General features: G+C 41.4%; 1 protein-coding gene across 16 annotated transcripts in view; it reads left to right on the plus strand.

Annotated features, from left to right (window-relative positions):
* ptprma (protein tyrosine phosphatase receptor type Ma) overlaps positions 1-20,439 on the plus strand; it is a 278,929-nt gene that overhangs the window by 241,316 nt on the left and 17,174 nt on the right. For 4 of the 16 annotated variants that reach the window (XM_049480692.1, XM_049480694.1, XM_049480699.1 and 1 more), the window contains 7 exons: positions 2,606-2,680; positions 3,699-3,725; positions 5,513-5,751; positions 11,065-11,152; positions 12,003-12,079; positions 15,524-15,560; positions 19,862-19,959. In XM_049480692.1, coding sequence (XP_049336649.1) covers positions 2,606-2,680; positions 3,699-3,725; positions 5,513-5,751; positions 11,065-11,152; positions 12,003-12,079; positions 15,524-15,560; positions 19,862-19,959 — 641 coding nt within the window. The remainder of the gene's footprint in view (positions 1-2,605; positions 2,681-3,698; positions 3,726-5,512; positions 5,752-11,064; positions 11,153-12,002; positions 12,080-15,523; positions 15,561-19,861; positions 19,960-20,439) is intronic. The other 12 variants (XM_049480696.1, XM_049480701.1, XM_049480706.1 and 9 more) reach the window with 7 other exon arrangements.

The raw sequence follows: 20,439 nt of genomic DNA on the forward strand, positions 1-20,439 counted from the left end.
TTTTCATTCATTTAGACCAATGCAAGACTAAATCAACTTTATCTTTCTTTGCAGTTTAGATACAAAAATACTTTATTAGGCTCTATGTCTTGTAGGTCTACCTGAGTGTTATACAGTTAGAGACTGTATCTCATCTGTTGTCATATCTGGTCAACAGTGCTCCTGTGACGAGAAATTAGCCAGTGACCAATGAGATAGAACAGGGGTAATGATTTATAAATGTCAACATATGGGCTGTTGTAATAATACATAGGAATAATACATAATATTACATAATAATACATAAGGTAAGAGCATCCTTCTACGGTATAAACACCACAAAAAGAGACCCGAGAGGACACATGGTAGATAGTGGATGTAAGATCCTAATAATGTGGACAGTAAGTTAATTTATTTGTTCAATTTGTTCAACATGTTTAAGATTGATTCCCTGACTAGAATTGAGCCTAATCCCGTACTTAAAAAGTAGCTGACATTACACTTGCGAGAAAAAAATCAATGACTACAGTCTTTTTTATGTCTTAAGTTTTGCCCCCAAGGGCACTGGCTGATCATTTCACACCTGGCTAGTGTCTGTGAGCTCAGTGTTACGCTTTGTGTTGGTCAGCACCGGGGTGGGCCGGTGTCCCGGGGCTCCAGCTGCTGCTCCCTCAGGACAGTTGGGTCTCTCTCTCTCCTAATCCTTGGTGGGCGCCTCCAGATTAGTCAGCAGCCCTGCCTAAATATGTGCTGTCTCAGCAGCGGCTGGAGCAAATGCCCATCTGCTTAACTGGAGCCAGGCCGCTCCATTATCTGAGCTTAAATTCTTTTGTTGTTGTACTGTTTGATACACAGGTCCTACCATGTTGAGTCTATTTTCCCAGCTTGGCTAATATTTTAATTCTCATCAATGTGTCTAAATATGCAAATAAACAGAGCATTAAGTATGTATGCTGCCCATGTGTGGCTACACAGACTCAGATTCCAACTGATCCTCCATCTGTTTTTGACAAGAGATGCTGTGGAAAGTGTCCTTAAATCATTCAGAGTTTTAAGTTATAGTTTTAAAACTTTTTATCTAAAGCTGCAGGTAATAAACCTAATGATAATTTTGATGTTTCCATTTTTACCATTCCAATAACCAAGTGTACGGTAATTACTGTTCTTTTTTAAGTCATGCTGAAAATAAAGACACTGCTGCTACTATCTTAAATCAAATCAAATCAAATTAAATCAAACAGCTTGTGTTTAAGTAGTTATAATCTGAACAATAAACAACAGTAGATTTCATTTTGGTGTTAAAAAGAAACAGAAAGCTTAATAAAAAGTCAGTATAGTGTGCTCATAAAAACTAAACATAAAAAAAAAGAACTTCTTCCAGGGTTCTTTAGTAAAAGAACTGTTTCTATACACTGGCATGCCAGGTCAAGATTATGACATCACATTACCTCTGTAGGCTGCCAGGGCTATGAGGTACTATCTTGTGATTGAGCTTAAGTATTGGCTAGCATGCTTATGGCAAGTTGTAGAGGCATTTAACATTCCCAGATCTACAGGGTTGCGTGTATACCGTGAATATGCTGCAGACGGCATTATTACCACATGATTGTGACTGGCTGCATCTGGTTAGAATTGTCCATGCAAACAAACAAGCTCCTACAATAAAAATCACATCCACATTTCATGCAGGAGACCCCACTTAATGCATGTCCCACATGAATACTAGCATTCTTTAGCTTTAATGTGACATGGGTGGCAAAATTCATGGGACACAACACTAGTCATATCCCGTGACATTTGGCATGTCAGTGTATTGTATAAATAATAAATGTTAATGACATTGATTTTGTCCTCCGTACTTTAAGGCATATGTTAACCTAGAGCTAGGCAGCTGCACCACTGACCTCCTCTTTTTACAGTATGAAAGCACAAAATAAATAAATAAAAGTAAATACAGTTATTGCTTCTTTGATCACTTGACAGCGGTTAATATTGCAGGAAGGCTGCACCTTTTTTTCCGCTCGACGTGGCTGATGTGTCACCCGGTGCAGTGGCCAGTAAACAAGGATGAATAAATAAACATGCGCTTTTAGCGAGCGGGACAGCAGAGCGGCGGACGCCAGGGCGATTCATCTGTGACCTTATCCTGCTGTCTGTCTCCATAGCTTTGATTGACAGGCAGGTCGCAGCAGACAGCGCCTCGTGGCAGCTGTCAAAGAGCCGGTCCCTACCTGGCCATTCTCACTGTCAGTCGCTCACTCAGCTCCTCACCACACACACTATCAGCACTGCTGCGCGAGCTTGCCCGCGGTGCACATCACACCTTCTCTCTGATTCAGCGTGAATGAATGGAAACGATCTGAAAACACACATCTGCTGCATGCGGATGCCAGGAATGGGACATTTTCTGTTTTATTTTGCTGTCTTCAGCAGGACAATAGGAGCACAGTTTCAGGTTTTCCTGCTTGTTTCACAAACAAATTAGACAAACATGACGTATGTAAAACTGGTATTTACAGAATTGTAAATTTGTGAAAAGAGAGAAGAGATATATCTATATATTGTGCATTGTCTGCTTTTTAATTAAATATACCTCCCCTTTATTTATTTTTTCTTTGTCAAAAAGCTGTCTCCTCACCATCGTCATTCACCTTGAAGACTAACACACTCAGCACCTCCGTGCCCAACACCTATTACCCAGGTAACCTCACACTCTGATTTCTGACCTGCACACTATTCTCACCAAACTGAAATCAATCTCAGCTTTTCTATCTGTTGCTTATTTCACTTACCTTATTGACTAACTCTCTGTATTAAACCTTTACCTACACTGCTGTTTAAAACTTTGGGATGGTTTGTCACATGGTTCGCAAATAACCTGCAGTTAAAATATAGTTAGGTACATTTACATCTACATTTACACCTATCATCAATAGATTAGTGGTCTAATTCTGAGTAATGCCATAGACATTCATGGCCTGGAATCCTTAAGAGCATTCTTAGCCTCACTTGCTTTGAGTAAGTAGGATGGGTATCAATAATCATATCTAGGTGTGTTCAGGTGAGAGTTTGCTTTTGTTGCATCTTTTAAAAAGATGTAGTTGGGTTCGGGCTAGGCACCTGAAGTAGTTTTTGATATAACCAATGTCATTTTATCATTTTTTTGTCTGGTGGCTGTTAAATATTTTTGTTAATACTTATATAATACTTATAATACTTTCCCCACTGTGTGTTTATGTACTGTTGTGTACTGTTTATGTGCATTACTCAATCTTATGTACAGTCCAGTCTATGACAATATGGTGAAGAATTTAAATATCAAGCTATCTGAGCAGCTTGAGCTAAGAACCAAAGAAAAATGACGTATACAAAGTAATTTTTTTTTAAAGAAAAATCTTAATTGACTTAATTGACCATTGATTCCAAAACTTTGAACACACTTTGTGTATATGCAAGTGTTTTGCTTTTCACCTTTGTGTCACAAGCCACTTAGGAAGAAGTACAGTATGTTTAGTCTTTAGCTTATATTCAATAAAAATCTTTTACATTGGTACTTTCAGCCATAGGAGTTCTTCACTTTTTGGACCAAACTGGCTTCTCTTACCTAACCCCACTGTTGACTTTGCTAACTGCTTTTCAAAGTAATCAGAGTTTGCCTTTTCTCACTTCTGTCTTTTCTTCTCTCCTTAATCTTCCATCTCTACACGGGTTATGGCCAGACCCTTTTGTGCCAACTGCTATCCTAGGTGAGAGCACATTCCACTTCCTGATTTTCTGCTACCTAAGTTGTATGAAATGTGCCATACTGTGTACACATTGCTGTGATGAGATGATAGCTTATGAGAGGTACACAACAGGAAGGTAGAGTGCAGGTAGATAGATATACTGATAGAAAGAACGAGAGACAGGGAGAGAGAGAGAGAGAAAGAGAGAGATTTTTGTTTTGTTACTGATGATGGCTTCCTCACATCCATACCTGCCTGCTTTCCTCTTCTCTGTAAGGTGAGGGTTTTTTTCTCCCCGAGCTAAAGTTGGCTTCACCCCATCCCATCCGCATTCCGTGTCGTGCGTGTGACGTCACGTATGTCTATGACCTCTCATGTGCATGGACAGATAATGTGGACTGGATGAGGGGTGGGGGGGGTGACAGTGTGGTGCATTTAAACGAGCAAACCAACACACAACACAGCAAAAACGACGGCCCACAGCCACACTAAAGTTTAGTTCATTGGAGGGAAAAGTTTAGGAGAATGAAATTCAGCATTTTTTATCAGCATACTTATGGTATGGTAAGTTAAACTTGTAAGGCCAAGTTGGGAGGCATCACAATATGTCATCAAACCAAACATTTGGCACCGATCCACTATGCTAGAAGAGGACCTGAGTGGCTAATTGACGAGCTTTTATTAGACTCACACACCAGCCATTTTTTTAGTCCACTGATTTGGCCTCTTTTACCTTTTTAGGTTCTACTGTAAGACAGCATCAGCGTCTGATTGCTGAGACTGATTGATTTATTGGGCAGGTCATCCCGACAACCCGTTGTAGAGTAGCCAGAGATTCAATACAGGCTCCTTATTACCTTATTATCGTTTATGTATGGACATATGGAGTCGAAACACAAAACTAAAAAATATGTCTAGGTCTTGTTTCAACTATCTTGTTGCTTATACCCTGTTTCCTTTCTCTTCTCCTTTTTTTCTTCACACTTAACCTCTTATGTATCCTCTTAAAAAGTGCCAATTAATGGTAAGTTGCCAGTCTGCCCTGTGTACTTTTTTTCGGGGGGTGGAGATGTATGTGGGTCATGCTGAAGGGTCGCCTTCCCCAAACTGTGTCACCTCGCATGGCCTTGCGTAGCATCTCGCCCTGCCCTGTCCACCTGTGCAGCCATTAGCTAGCATGGCCGTCACCCATGGGCGTCCTCTTCATGCATATGTGGACAATGTGACATAACCCCCACCTCCCTCCCACCTGCACCCTCTTATTCTACTTTCTTTGGTTTCACACTCCCCTTACCCACCCCCTCACCACGTCGTTGTGAAGGTGTTCCATCTGACATTGCCATTGTAGCCACTAAGGCAACCCTCCTTACAGTGCCATGCATCATGAAAAGCCACAGACAGACAGTCCGCCATTCCACCATTTGTGCCAAACCCATTCTGCCATTGATCTAAACTCCGGACAGTCAGGTTCTGTAGAGAACTGAGCCGGCAGGTAGCTTATCAGGACAGGACTCTACAGGACTACTCTAGCACTGTGTTCTGTTAGCAGTAACTAGTCAGGTACACTCTCTAGTTTGTGCACCTCTATGTACTGTACGTGTTCACACTTGTAAACGCACTCTCTGTGTGTGTATGTGTATATATTGTATTTTGAGTAGTTTCACATACTGTTACTGATTGTGACTAGCGATGCTCATTTCCTCATGTTTTGCTCATGTTGTAACTCTATCGTAAAAACCTTGTTCTCATCCATTTCTTCTGCCGTTTGCTGAAACATGATCTTGCTATGTGTGTGTGTGGTGCCTCAGGACTGACCAGTTCCTCTGGCCCCGTGTCTCTCTCCCCCGCTGCAGACGAGAACCACACGGCCACCAGTGACACCAGCAGCTTGGTACAGTCCCACACACACTCCTACAAGAAGAGAGAGGCTGTGGATGTGCCCTACCAGACTGGGCAGCTTCACCCAGCCATCCGCGTGGCTGACCTGCTCCAGCACATAACACAGATGAAGTGTGCTGAGGGCTACGGCTTTAAGGAGGAGTATGAGGTGAGACAGTGCATCAGGACAGCTGTGGGTGTGTCTGTCTGTGTGTGTGTCTGTCTGTCTGTCTGTCTGTGTCCACACTGTATCAGTAATGTTCCTTCTTTATTTATTTCCTGCATTTTTTCTTTTTTAAATACTTAATTCCTGCAGTTTTTATATATTTTTTGACATTTGTATGTTTCTTTTTGCCTTTTTCCTTTTTTCTGTCCTTTTTTATTGTTGCTCTTCAGTATTTTTCAAATTAAATTACATTAAATTAATTTATTTAGATGTTGTCGCAAAGCAGCTTTAACAGAAATGTGGTAGCAGGACAGAGAATCACACAAAATATTAAACACATACAACTCAAAGCCCCCAGTGAGAAACAGAGGCAAAGAAAAACTCCTTCAGAGCTGGAGGAGGAAGAGACACTGGGAGGAACCAAGACTCACATTGTACTATCACACAAAGTTATTACAAATCCACATTGGTCTAATATATTCAGGTAAATAGCCGCATCAGCAATGAAAGCAAAAAAAAATTGTAGTTAGAGTTCATATAAACTTTGATGCAATCTGTAGTGGAGAGTGAGCAACTAGTTTTATCTTTCCCTTCATTAAGCTTTTTGTTCCCTTTCATTTTTTTTCTTTATTCTTTACTTTCTTTCTGTCTTTCTCATATCTGTAGTTATTCTTTCTCTTTTTTTGTCCTTCTTTCTGTCTCTAATCTGGTTGTTATGCATCTCTGCATGATTTTGCGTGTAAATGTGTTTGTGCTCTCTCGCTCTCTCTCTCTCTCTTTAATGGACTTTTCATGAGCTCTCAATATGAAAAAAGCACAAATTTGTGTCCTTGTTGCACTCAGTGACTGTGTCATCACCGCACTCCACCAGCTCTGTGTTCATGCTCCTGCAGATTGTTGACTCCATGCCACCACGCTTTAGCTCTTTAAGGCCCGAAGACAGGCGACTATTTAACTACCTAGCAACCCTAAACCGTCCTTGTGTGAAAATTAGCCCGTAAATCTGAAAGCCCTCCCCTGAATCACACTCGCTGGCAGACACACTTGGGGGATTCAGCGACTGAGGCTGTTTGTTAACGACTGAGACAACTGAGAGATGTCAGCAGTGCTAAGCGCCTGAGTCTGAGCACACAGCTCCCTTCGTTAAACAAACGCCGCACACTCTCTGTCACCCCCTGTCTCCACTGTGCGGGTGTGCATAAGTGCGAGTGTGTGAATGTATGCAGGCTATGTGTGCGTGTGCATGTGGCTCATACTTTCTTAGTCTTTGTCTTTGCCTCCTGCATCCCCAGTGCCATGAACAGAACTGCCGTTACCTGTAGTGTCGTTACCATCAGCCTCCATCTCATGCTCCTGCTCATGCTCTCCTGTTCTCCCCACTGCTTCACCATTAAATAAGACCTGAATTAAATAAATATTTCAGCTTGAATACCCCCGTTCAGCCCAGGCTGTGCTCGCGGTTCGGGGCTGCCCTCAGGGCTCAATTCATTATGGATAAAGATTTTAGGCCAGAGATAGCTCTACAGTTATAATATTGCAAGTTAAAAATACAGGCTGTAGAATAATTGATGCATCCACCTCCCCCCTTTCCTCCTTCCATGTGAAAGTGCTTGTTATAACTGTTTTCTTTTTTATCTTCCATCCCTGAATGCGCATTAAACTGGTAAAAAAAAAAACAGCCAAGAATCATTGTAGTGTGCCTTCCGTTTGCTGTGTTCACTTACCTGTCTTAGTTCAATGAACTTTAAAGATACCAAGCACTAAAACTGAGCACTAAACTCTCTAAACTTATCTCTCCCCCTGACCCATGCTTCTTTTATCCCATACATTAACTTTGGAAAAGCTAAACGAGGTAAGCAGACATTTTTGGATGTGATTGTAAGCTGTTTGTAGTTGCTTGCTAGTTGCATTATGACTTGTCAGAACCTGCTAGCTTAGAATTTGTCTTATAGGTCCTATTGTGTCTGTAGAGGATGTTTGTAATATTGCAATCTGACCATGTTCATGTACTGCGTATTTTTTGTATATCTTAAAACCTTCCACTTTAAATTACGCTTAGCATGTCATGCAAATTTACGCATTTAGCATTAGCATTTTATGTACCTTCAAATCACCCCAAAGCATTGAAAGCTCCCTTTAAAACCGTATTGTCTTATTATCTGTAGATATTATTCATATGTTCATATAGATAATAGAGAACAAACACTGCTATGGCCTTGCTCATCCTGCCTGCTTTCAGTCATCCCTTGTAATTGTGATGGAAGAACCTGCGAAGGACAGTGTTTGTAACAGTATTTGTAATTGCCAGTCTTGCTTATTGTCAGCCCCTTTGTATTGTCATTCCAGCTGATGCTCATCACCAATCCATCTTGTTGCTGATACCTAATACCATGCCATGCCATGCTTTGCTAAGCTGCTTCAGTGCTGCCTCCAATCCAGTCTGTCCATCCAGAAAACCCTCCATTATGGTGGCCCTTTTCCTTGACCACACCATATTATGGAGGGGGGGAAGAGGGTTGGCTTGTGATGCGCTAAACAAAACTCGAGTTCTCTGTGCACCCGACGACAGTAAAATAAAACAAAATAAAACACGTTGTCAAGTTCCATAACGATCCTTTGTTTTCATGTGAGCTTGTTTTGATGTGACAGTCCTTTCAAAAGCTCCAGAAGCCGCATGTTTTGTCAAAGGTACAGGTGCAGATTGCGATGCTTTGTCTAAAACAGTTGATTGATTTTTAATAACCGCCATCCCCCTTGATCCGCCCTGGCAGCGAGTCAACGCAGACAAAGGTTCGAGACACAACAAGGGGTGCATGTCACAGCTGAGCAAGAGACTGAGCTTTATTATCTATTGAGGAGTTGCTTGGAGGCACGGCAGTGATGAAATCTGTTATTATTGCTTGTGTTTTCTGTTTGATTTGGCCCCTCGACGCATCCCTGTGCCTTTTTTCCAAGAGTAATCTTCTGCGCCGAACCACTTGAGCTTGACTTTTTAAAAATGTACACAATTGTACAAGTGCTCGAGCTCATTTGCTTCACCCTCCAATCAGGTGTTAGCTTATTGACTGAGATTCTGAGGCTTAGCCAATAGCATTCTGGGGCCTAGAGGGACAGCTGCAGCCTGGAGCGCCCTTTTAGCTATTTTACTTTTCATTCTGTCTCCATCTGCTGCAAGGCTGCGCTGGGTCTTAATGATTCTGCTTCAGTTTTTTAGACTAGAAAAACACATTATTTTTCCGTGGAGTCTGGAAATTATTATTCTCCGCAATTACACTGAAGCAGGTCTATACTTATCCATTCATTCCTGCATTTTATGCAGTTTTTTTCTATTTGAGTTCAGGATTTATGATATTTTTTAAAGCCTGGAATATAAACCATAACTGCCGTTTAAAAATAAATAAATAAATAAATAAAAAAGAATTCAAGGCTATGTCAGTATTTGTCTGACAGAATTTGTACTGTATAACACGCCAGAAGTTTGCTGATGTTTTTTTAGGGCATTTGCTTATAACTGTTTTGAATATATGAATATCTCGCAACGGTTTTCTTCCACCTGACATAGCACACTCACAGGTTTGACACGCGTCTGAACCAGTTTGCGTGCGCCTCTCATTATTCTCCCCTGCTGTGGTCCCCGCGTTGGACTCTGCATCTCATTACTGCCTGCCACATGTGCCAAGCGTCTAAAAGGTGTTCGTCACTCATAACCCTCCACACACACACACACACACACAGGCACCCTACCCGTCCGCAGCTTCATAGACGCCTCAGCTTGCTGTCACTTAGACGACATGAAAGGACAGCTGTCTCCAAAGACACAAGGCTGCTGTGAATAACAAGCCATTTCTGCTTTTGAAAATGTAAACTGTGTCCGTGTAGGGAGACAGAGACAGAGAGAGACAGTGAGAGAGAGAGACTGAGTGAGTGAGCGAGTGAGTGAGCAAGAGAGAAGCCAAGTCTACCCGTCGTTGTCAATATGTATTAAACCGCCTTTAATGTCTCCGCCACCGGCTGAATGCGTCGGAAGGAAAAGCAATCTGCATTAAATACGCCCGCCCTTCAAAGTGTCCCTCGCTGCAGCAGTTACAAGGCAACTACCGCCACCACCCCTATCATAAGGCCCAGCCTGGTCAGCCGAAAGGTCATGTGATAAGCCTCATCCTTTTAATCCAGGCAGAAGGTGCGCTCATATCTATGGTCCTGTGCACAGAGAGGCCACTGTTTGCATATTAAGAGCTCATTGCTGAGAAACTGCAAGCAGAAATATTAAAAACAGAAATTATTATGCAGTTCCCATTTCTTCATCCTTGTGTGCTTTTAAAGTGGGTAGACCACATAGAAGTGTAACAAAAAAAGAAAAAATCTGAATCCACCCTAAACATGGCAATGTTTAAACCATGTTCACTGAAAAAGAAAATCAGACTGTAGCAACAGCCAGCAGCCTCGCAGTCCCCCAGGTGTCCCCTCCCAGCTTCCGCCACTGTCACTGTAGGGGACTCGAGCTGGCATCATTAGCTACACTGAGGCTGATCAAGACACTTTGTTCTTCGCAGTGAATCCTGTGTCATCATCGCATTCAGGCCCAAAGGAGGCTTGGCTTCGCTAAGAGAAAGAGCGGCAGTCGCTTACAATCACCAGCAATCATATCAATTGTCTGTGGATGGTGAGGTATCAGAGGCACGCGACCGTCTGCAGATAATAATGCATTATTATGCTCTATTTATACCTCAGTGCTGCACTCCATAAAGAAGCAAGCAGGCAGCTGGCAGCACAGAGAAGCTACCATGAACAGACAAGACAAGTCAAAGCACCCCATCCTCCCCCCCTCCCGAATAAATGCTAGCTGGTGTTCAAGTTTGTCTTCATAATTAGCTTTAATTGTGCGGCCGAGCAGCTCAGATTCCCCTCACACTGTTAATATTTTATCACTTTCATGTCAGGTTTTTGATCCCATTGCAAGCTTTTGCGTTTTAATGTCTTTAATTCCCAACAGTCGAGCCCCTTAGCAGAGCCAAAGAGAGACAGACAGGTCATTTTTGCTCCACAGCGAAGTCTGGCCTGCGAAACACTGAGCTGATGCTCCTCTAATAGCCCCTCAGTTCTGACACTACTCTAAGGGTCCCTTGCTCCTGTGCCTTGATGTCAAATAATGATGTGAATCTAGTTAGCTTAACTCTCTTCCCTTCGACTGGTCATGTTTGAAGTCCAACTTGGTCATCATTTAAGGCAGTAACCTTTGCCCTTTCTCCCTCACTTCCCGCCCCTTGATCCTTAATGCCTGTCTCTCTCTCTCTCTGTCTCATTTCCTCTCCACAGAGCTTCTTCGAAGGGCAGGCTGCACCATGGGACTCTGCAAAGAAAGACGAGAACCGGATGAAGAATCGTTACGGAAACATCATCGCATGTATGTGGAGATAACGATGTTAATTCAGTTTCAATATCAGTGTGTTTTTGTGTTGCGGAGCAGAGCTCAGTGGGCTGCCTACCGCCAGAGCACTTGAATACGTAATTGCACTTTTCATTAGATCGCACTCCTTTTGAAAACGCTTCCTTAAAGTGAAGATCCTCACACAACCTGACAATTGTATGTGCCCGCGCATACACATGCTACACATGATGTCAATGGCAATTATGAAAATAAGCCTCTATAAAATGTGGAATAATCATGGAATAATCATCCCTCCCAGAGTCAGCCATCACACATCTGCCCTTCTCGCCTCACTCCAGCCTTGTTGCTAGCAGTTTTCCAGGGAGAATTTGGCTAGCCCAGAACAGCTACAAACACTTCCTGTCCCTAACTAATGATTCAGCAGCCAATCACAGGCCAAAGATGAGTCTGTGAGCCCCGGGCCATGTTAGGCATGATGGAGTCCCAGGCCCGAACGATCCCGCAGGACTCCGGCAGCCATAATCACACTGTGTGTAAAACCTTCACATCAACTTAGTGTCTCCTGGATGAAACAGGAAGGAAAACCGTTGCTGTAGGGATTGGTTTCAATTAGCTGTATTGGCAGTTGGCAGTGGGACAGATGCTTATTTCGCAGTGCTAAGGAACAAATGTTATTATCTGCTGATGCAGAATGCCAGAGTGAATATTGTGTGAAAGCTTAAATGGTTGAATAATTAATAATAATAATAATAAAATTCAGATATGCTTATATTTTTTTTCTTCTGGTTTTAAGCTTTGTAAAGAATATGAAATGCAATATAGTTTTTTTTTACAATCTTTCCATCTCTTTTTCTTATTTTTTCAGATGACCACTCCCGTGTCCGACTGCAGGCTCTTGAAGGAGAGCAAAGCTCAGATTACATTAATGCAAATTACATTGATGTAAGTACAGAGACTAGCCAGGGATTAGACACAGAGGTCAAAGTGTTTGATCACTCTGTGTGTGTTCATGCCTGTTTGTGTGTGTGTTTTCCATAAAGTGCAGGCATTAAATGGATACAGTTCACCTTCCCACCACCTCCATTCAGAACAAAACATTATTGATCCAGACAGTGTCAGAGGATCGGCCTTTGATTTTCCTATCCTAGACATACACAGATAACGTAGTTAGGGGCACGGGCTCTCCAGCATAAACAAACATTGTCTGTGTAAGTGTACACACGTTGAGTAGCACAGTCCATTGGTCTCGTTATTTTCCATTTGGCTTTGTTTGATAATAATTTCACCGACAGAGCAGAGTTGTTACACTTCAAAGGCAGTTGTTTGGTCTGTCATTATTCTCTCTTCAAATAATGGAGCCATGCTGCCGCTCTCCCGGTTGCTATGGACCGTTCTCGGAGTGCAGTGACCTGTGGGCACTCTGGATGTTTGTTGTAGCGTTGTTGTTCACTGAGCTCCTTGTTGTCAGGGGACATGAAGGATGCAATGGCTAAGGATCACCACCTCCCCATGTGTGTCAATTGTTGGCACGTTCAGGTCGGCTCCCCAGTGACCCAACCCCTAGAATAGGTCCGGACTAATGTTTACACTTCCGGACGGAGCCGCTGACAGAGTAAATGTTATTTTCATCTCCTGTCAACCGCCCGGCTACGATCAACACGCACCGACAGACTCTGCAAATGCTGATCTCCACCCCTCCCTCTGCCCTTTCCATCTCCATTTCCCCTCTTTAATATGCCCATTCACTCGTCATTAGGACACTTTTCATTTGCCTTCAAACACACTCGTGGATGCCTGAAGCAGGTGGAACATGCACTGAATTATTTACCCACCCGCCTTTAGCGTTCTGCGCAATACGGACCAGACATTTAGCATCTCAAAGGGCGATTAGAGAAAGTGCGCCTCGCAGTATAATACTGTACGTGTTAAAAGGAGCGATAAGTGAATGTGGTTTAATCTTGCATGTCTGCTTCATTCCCACTCCTAAAACGGATTTATTCATGCATTACTGCCTTTTCAGAGCCATTTCAGCCTCTGTAGCTGTGCTCAGTTTTGTTTAGCCCGTCACAGAACCACGCTAGTGGTTTACAGTGCAGTAGAAAAGTAGTATAAACTCTGCTCTGTGAGGCAATGACATAATCTCTTACTTTTCTAACAAACCTGGGACTAGTTTCACCAAAGCATCTTTAAAGCATTTAGAAGATCTTAAGAGGAAGTGCTCAGTGTGAAGCTCGCTCGACCATCAATGAATCATCTTAGTACTAAGAATCTTTTGGAAAATCCATTCCTGTTTATTTAAAACAGCGAACTTTACAGATGAAGGAAACAAAATTTAATTTATATTACATTTTATTGCAAGTATTTCTGGATCTTTACTGACAATTAGTTTCATAAAAAAATAGTCACACAATGTAAAGAAGAGTTGGCATATTCAAACAGTTTTTGAAAAAAGGAAAAGGGAAAGGTTTTACTATTCTGACATACCATAGGCAATGGGGTAGCACTATGCAAATTGATAATAAATTGATTATTTGTACTCACTAGTCCACTCACCATTGTTACGTGTGCACCAAGGAGACATTATAAAAGGCATTACGACCTACAGTGTACAGAGAAGCAATTGTGAACAGACACAAGATCACACATTCAGTGCAGGAGACCACACACACGTCCCAAAGGTCAGTGCAATGTTCTGTACCTTTAATGGGATATGACAAAAGTCATGGGACACAATAATAGTCCCATGTTCAGTGGCATTGGGCAAGTCAGTGTATTAAAAAAATTTGAAAGAAAAGAAATTTTTTGAAAATCAAATTTTAAAAACTGTCCCCAAACTTCATTGATTCTTCATTTTATGATCTATTTGACCTTGTTTGTAGTCTTATCACACACAGTGCATTAACTGTGACAATTATACTGAGGAATTCCTGATATATCCATATCCAGCCATATGTGCTTGTGTAAGAATTCCTGCCCTCACCTCACATGACCCGGCTGGCTCGAGGTCACCCTGCAGTGCCCAGTGAGATGAAGACATCATGGTTCTGGTGGCTCCCTGCGGACTCTGAAGCTGTCTATTTATGTTGATAGAGCTGTGAGAGAGCGAGAGAGAGAGAAAGAGAGAGAAAGGTGGACAAGGGCAGGAGTGGCACCTGTCTCCTCAGCTTACCTGTGATTATGTTCTCGGAAGAAGCTGTCTCCTTACATTCAGTTTCAAGACTTCACGTAGAGCGCAAAAGTGGCCAGTCTATTGTTTGGGCTTGTGATAGTTTCAGGCCTTAATCCTGTTAGGAGAGCGCTGGAAGATAATATAGTTTATGGCAAACTTTGTTGAAAATTAGATTTTAAGTTTGCTTTTACCTCGTCTTTCTACACTACATGATGTTAAAAATGAAAGCAATTTTCTCCCATTTGAGCTAAAAACCTTGTGTTTTTTTCCACTGTAAAAGAGCTAAAGGAACTGTGGCAGCAATTTGGAAATCAAACACCCCAAATTCCATCATTTGTGTTGTAGTTTGTGGGCTTTCATCTGTTGCAAACTGTTTGAGTTGGCTCTACAGCTCTACACGTACATATCCAATCAGCCTGGCCCAAACAGAGGGGCTGTATAAACACATTTCATGGCGGGACGCACAAAGATAAAGAAGTCATTAAAAAGGGAGGGAACCCAGTGGATGGGAGTGAGGGGAGGGAACGTCGCCTTCTCCTCCACCAGCCGCTTTCTTCCGGCTCCCGAACCTTAATTACAGACAAACTGCATTAAATATGGCGCAGATAAGAAGGCGGAATGAGATGAGGAAGACAATGGAGGCTCGGCGCGGGTGGGAATCGCAGCTCTACCCCCTTAATGTTCTGCTGCTGCACACTGAGCCCTTGCTGGGACACAAGACGCTTGACAAATGAAATGAGGGGATTAGCCTAATCCCACAGAGATTGAGTCTATTCCATAATATAATTCCACAATCTGCATTGAAGAAGGCATTACAGTAGTTGTGTGGAAGGGTTTGTGAACGGCTGTGTGTGTGTGTGGGAGGGTGTGCGGTCATATCAAACTCTGTCATTACATCAGTGTAAATCGTTTAGAGGAAGTGATTGTGTATTTACAAGTCATTTACTAGTTAAATATGAGAGAGAAAAACACTTGAGAGAAACATTTATGAATTATGATGCTAGGAAGGAGGCCCAGTGCACCTGCAGTTTACAGGCTTTTCACAGTTAATTCAGTATATGAACAACTCAGTGAACACTTATGCCAGGAATAGGTAAGCTATAGAAAACTATAGGCTATAGTTGGTTTCCTTACCCAACATGTGTCAGTCACATCCTATGTATATGCTAATTGCTTTTAGACCTTAATTTAAAATGTCTCTTTTCTTTTAATCACAGGGATACCATCGACCAAACCACTACATAGCAACCCAAGGTAAGAAAACAAAGTGTTATCTGTACTTTGTTGTTGTGTTGTCCAGACAAGCCTGAAGTAAGCAATGCGGGTCCCAGACTGTTATGTCTGTATATCTGTGCGCACACAAACACACTCGTACACTCACTCTTTGAGCCATCTTGTGCTGAAGTGGCGTCTTGGAACAATTAATCAGCCTTTGTGGCGGTGCAGGGGGTGGAATGGGTTGGCTGTTGAAGGATGTAAGTAATAAATAAATGGATTAGCCGCTGCGTTCTAGCGCACTCTGCTGCTTGGTTAATCTGGCGGTCAGCGCAGCCAGCTCTCACAGCAGCCCCCTGGAGGGAGCGTCTGATTGATAGTTAATTGTTGTGAGATTCTTGGAGGCCGTGTTTTTCCCACGTGCCGGCCGGCTCGTGGCTGAGGTGCCGGTGCTGCTCCGAATGCAATCACTTCCCCTAATAGACTCACAAGCTGGTATAGTGGCACAGGGAGTTGCATAATTACCTGTTTATTGGAGCGTTGCCTGGCCCGTCCTCAGAGACAGCTCCATGTCTAAATGGCCTCTTTCACTCCCTCTCTTCCTTTTCTCACCCTTCTTTACACACTCCCGCCTGCCCTCCCTCCCTCCCTCTCTTTCTAGTTCATTTCCAACCTGATCCCTAGCCTAGGACGTGTGGAACAGTGTTTCAAACTCAATGTAAGAGCAGTTCCAGGTGAAGACAAATGTCATTCCACATTTATACTGTAATCACACCTTCTACACTGTAAATTAAGCATGTCACGATAAATAATATTGCTGGCATTTTAAGACCATTATATGGCATAAATATAATGGTAACATAATTTCATATGATATAATATCATAATAAAGGAATTACACCCTTTTAAAAAGAAAAACTTTCCATTATTGTTTATGCACCTTATTATGAAACCCAAAACGTTCTAGTAGGTTATAGTATATATATATATATAGTTTGGAGGCAGGGGAACCGTGGGTCTGCTCCACACCCTGATGTGCAGCCCCGGTCTGTTCCAGCTGGCCTACGTTGGACCGGCATTAAGACCGTGCTTCAACCTTAACTCGAGAGATACGTTGATGGTGAGAGGAACGCTGAGAAAATACAAACATAATTTAAGCAACTAGAGACGCACTGGGCTGTTACTATGTTTCTATGTTAGTTTTGAGTATTGATACAGGGCATTTTTTTCTAATGAAGGTTCATTACGTTTTAAATTCATTTACTCCCTGTGTATATGTTTCTCTGTACTTTTACACTACCGGGTAACGGTGGCCACGTATGAGTATTGTATTGTATGAGTGCAAAATGATTGAGCTCATGTCCATTTATTGAAGGATAAGTCGATGAAATAATTATTGTGACAGACCCACTGTAAATGTCTGTCTTGTACTAGTAGCCTCTGAACTGTTTACGAATGCCAAAAATAGATAAAGATTAAAACATATAATTGTTATAAACTACAATAAAAATCCAGTCTAGGCCACCATTCCCCCTGTATTTTCCAGCGAACTGTGTATTCAATTAGAGGCCAACTTTCAAAGGAAAGGCTTTTTTCACATTGGGAAAGAGGAAAAAAAATGTTAACAAGCTCAGAAGTTGCTGAGATCAAAGGCAGGCCTGCTCCAGGCTTATTTGGAGCTTGTCAGTATGTCCTCCCTTTTGCCCAAGCAGAGGATCACTCCAAAGAAGCTCGACTGTGGTCAGTATTTTCCCCAATTTTCACATACCACTAAAAAAGTTCAAGTTTCTGTGGAACATCAGAGATGATCAGGCTGTAGTGGAGTTGAGTAATCAGTAATGGCTTTTCCACTAGTTCAGAGTGTTCAGAGTGAAGAGCCAGAGTGGTTCAGCAGAGAATACCTGATAACTGACTTCTAAAACATGTATATTATATATCATCACTGGTGTGGGGTAAACAAAAACTTGTATATTTGATCATCTCTGACATGTTGTGTTGTGTTGCAATTTCATGACGAATAGATTAATAGTAATGCTATAAAATTATTATTTTTTTAAATAATTAAAATCCATTTACTTGTCTATTAAAAAACAATGAAGGAATTTGCATGATGTTAACGTCAAATCAAAGCCATAGTACATTAAACTAAAGATAATGGTCATCTTCTCTATGGAAAATATAAATGAAAGAAAAATGGCTTTTCATTATGTCTTTAACTTGTGACATTCCTATATGGAATAGGTGGGAAGGTGGGTAGATTTTCCCACACTAAGTCTCAGGGGTCTCGTAGTAAAAGGCTCTGTGGGACAATTAAAGGAATTCCTCCACTGGTGACAGAGCTGACAGTTGATTTGCAGACCAACCTATTCTCTGCTGTAGTCTTTTCTATCCAGCATGGCAGGGAGGCTTTGCCAGTGTAATTGGGGAAACCTGACTTCACTTAGAGGTGAAATGGGCCTTGTGTACTGGCAAATTACAGCAACACATCACGTCTGTACCTCGCTTTCCCTCCCGGAATACTGCTCTCTCCTCTACTCCTCTCCTTTCAAATTTCTCTGTGGTTTTCTGTGGCTCATTGGATGAGAGTTTTTGTGTGTGTTTTTTTTTTATCATTGCTCTTTCCTTTTTGGAACATTCCACCTTAAAAAAACTCAAAATAAAAACATTACTATATGCCGTATTTTTTGCAGTACAAGGCACACCGGATTAAAAGGCACACCATCTATTTTCTGGTCTATTTTCATACATAAGGTGCATTGTAAGAGGCACTATAAAGGAACTTCTAATTCAGCAGGTCTTACTGCTTGGTGGTTGGGGGTAGCTAACTAAGTAAAGTAAAGCTAAGCTAAATAAACAAAACTGTAATTTTTAAGTTAAATAAGCACTGGATGTTAATCTACACAGATTTATTTCCTGAAAACTGTTTATTTGGGTACATAAAGCGCTATTGTTTATTTACAGTAAGCTTAGATTCCCAAATTTTTCCAGCACTAAGGCTGGAGCATTAGCATTAGTTGCTAACTCTGAGAGGAACCCTAAGTGCTCTGGTAAGCCAGGGCTATTTTAGCTAGCGGTTCGTCCCACGTAGCTTGTTTTAACACGGTAAACACGCAGGCTACAGTCTGATATCTACCATTGATTAGTTTGAATTTAAATAATGTATAAGATCTAAACAGAGTAGTTGAAGCAATGCTGTTTTCTCAATTCTTCGAATATATGGCAGACAGATTCTGTGTATTGGTCAAAACAGCGCCACCAGTGGATGGGAGCTGTAGTGTAAATCAAATATGTACAAAATAGCTTAAAAATATTGTGCACATTTTCTAGAAGTTTATTTTTAATTTCTATTTGTACAAACCTTATGAGATCTTGTTGACTGTAAATACTTAAAGCTGTATTTTAACTACGTAATTATCATTGAGGCCAAAATATGCGCACATGATTCTCCATATAAATTATCCTCGTGAATCTATATGATGACAAAAAAATGCATGTAATGATAAATTATATGCGGTAAACATAATTCCATAGTTATCATTGATGCCAGAATATGTGCTTGTGATTCTCCATATAAATTATCCTTGTGAATCTATATAATAACAAAAAAAACTGCATGTAATGATAAATTATGTTACGTAAACAAGAAATGAGTTCAGGAATAAACCTGGCCTGTAGCTGTGAGTGCTGATAATTAACTTCAGCAGACTATTCTGATAATGAGAAAATTCTCTTCCAGAAGCAGCAGCTAATGCAAAACCAAAGTCAAATGCAAAGTCATTTCCGAGGAGTTCTCAAGCTTTTAGAGCAACACTTGTGTTTGCATATGCCGATGTTTTGTGTGCGTATGAATATGTCAAACCTCCTTTCCCTTTTTTTGTGGGAGGGGGGATGCAATTTACTTTGGCTTGGAGGTAATGCATCAGCCCCGGAGAACAAGCACACAGATTTGCATGAGCTAATTAGCTCGTCAAAAGTCATTTCGGAATTTGCCCGTTGATTAAAAACAATGCTAATTAGAATTAATTAAATGTGTGATTTTAATTCCTTGCGCTACGCCCTTATTGCTGAATGCTGGCCTACATGTTGGCCTTATTAAGGTGTTTTGGTGCTTAATGGAAATGTAGATACACAAGCCTGTCAACGTTCGTTTGAGAGCACCTCGGCACGCTGACACTAAATGTGTCAATTTAAAGTCTGCATGCTGTAGGAACTTGCTGGAAGTCACCTTGTGTAGATGCAGAACGCTCTGGCCTTCATTTGCTTTGCAGCATTATTGTTTTATCTCAGGTTTGCATTGATATTTATACTCATGTTCACTCTCCCTTTTCTTCTTTTTTTAGGCCCCATGCAGGAGACAGTCTATGATTTCTGGAGGATGGTATGGCAGGAGAACACAGCAACTATTGTCATGGTGACTAACCTGGTGGAGGTTGGCAGAGTAAGTTAATGACTTTATGAACAGATCGTGTTCTACATAGCGAGAGCAATGAAGGTCATTTTCTTTATCTTATTGCTAATTTATATTTTCTTTAATGCACAGGTTAGCCCAGTTAAAGACCTGCTGTCAAGGTCTTTTATAGTGGCTTGCTCTAGGAAAGAAGGCTACACAGAAATGTGCAATTAAACAGTTACATATAATATATACATTCCGAGATTTCCTGTGATGAATATGAATGTCACTCTTATGAGTAAAATTATTAGAGATCATACAGGTTAATAAGCATTCTGTACAGCATGGACTGCCTTTGCAATCTCACAACCATGCACTCAGTACTAGGTACACACAATTGCTGCTTCATTTGGTGGTACTTTATTGTTAGTTTATAGTTAATAATAGATCATACAGTGAAGCTGTACCTTTTGTTAATCAATTCAAATACTTTAAGGAACAATTTTAAACATATTCGGAATGATAAAT

This window comes from Astyanax mexicanus, chromosome 6, assembly GCF_023375975.1.
Source record: "Astyanax mexicanus isolate ESR-SI-001 chromosome 6, AstMex3_surface, whole genome shotgun sequence".
NCBI lineage: Eukaryota > Metazoa > Chordata > Actinopteri > Characiformes > Acestrorhamphidae > Astyanax > Astyanax mexicanus.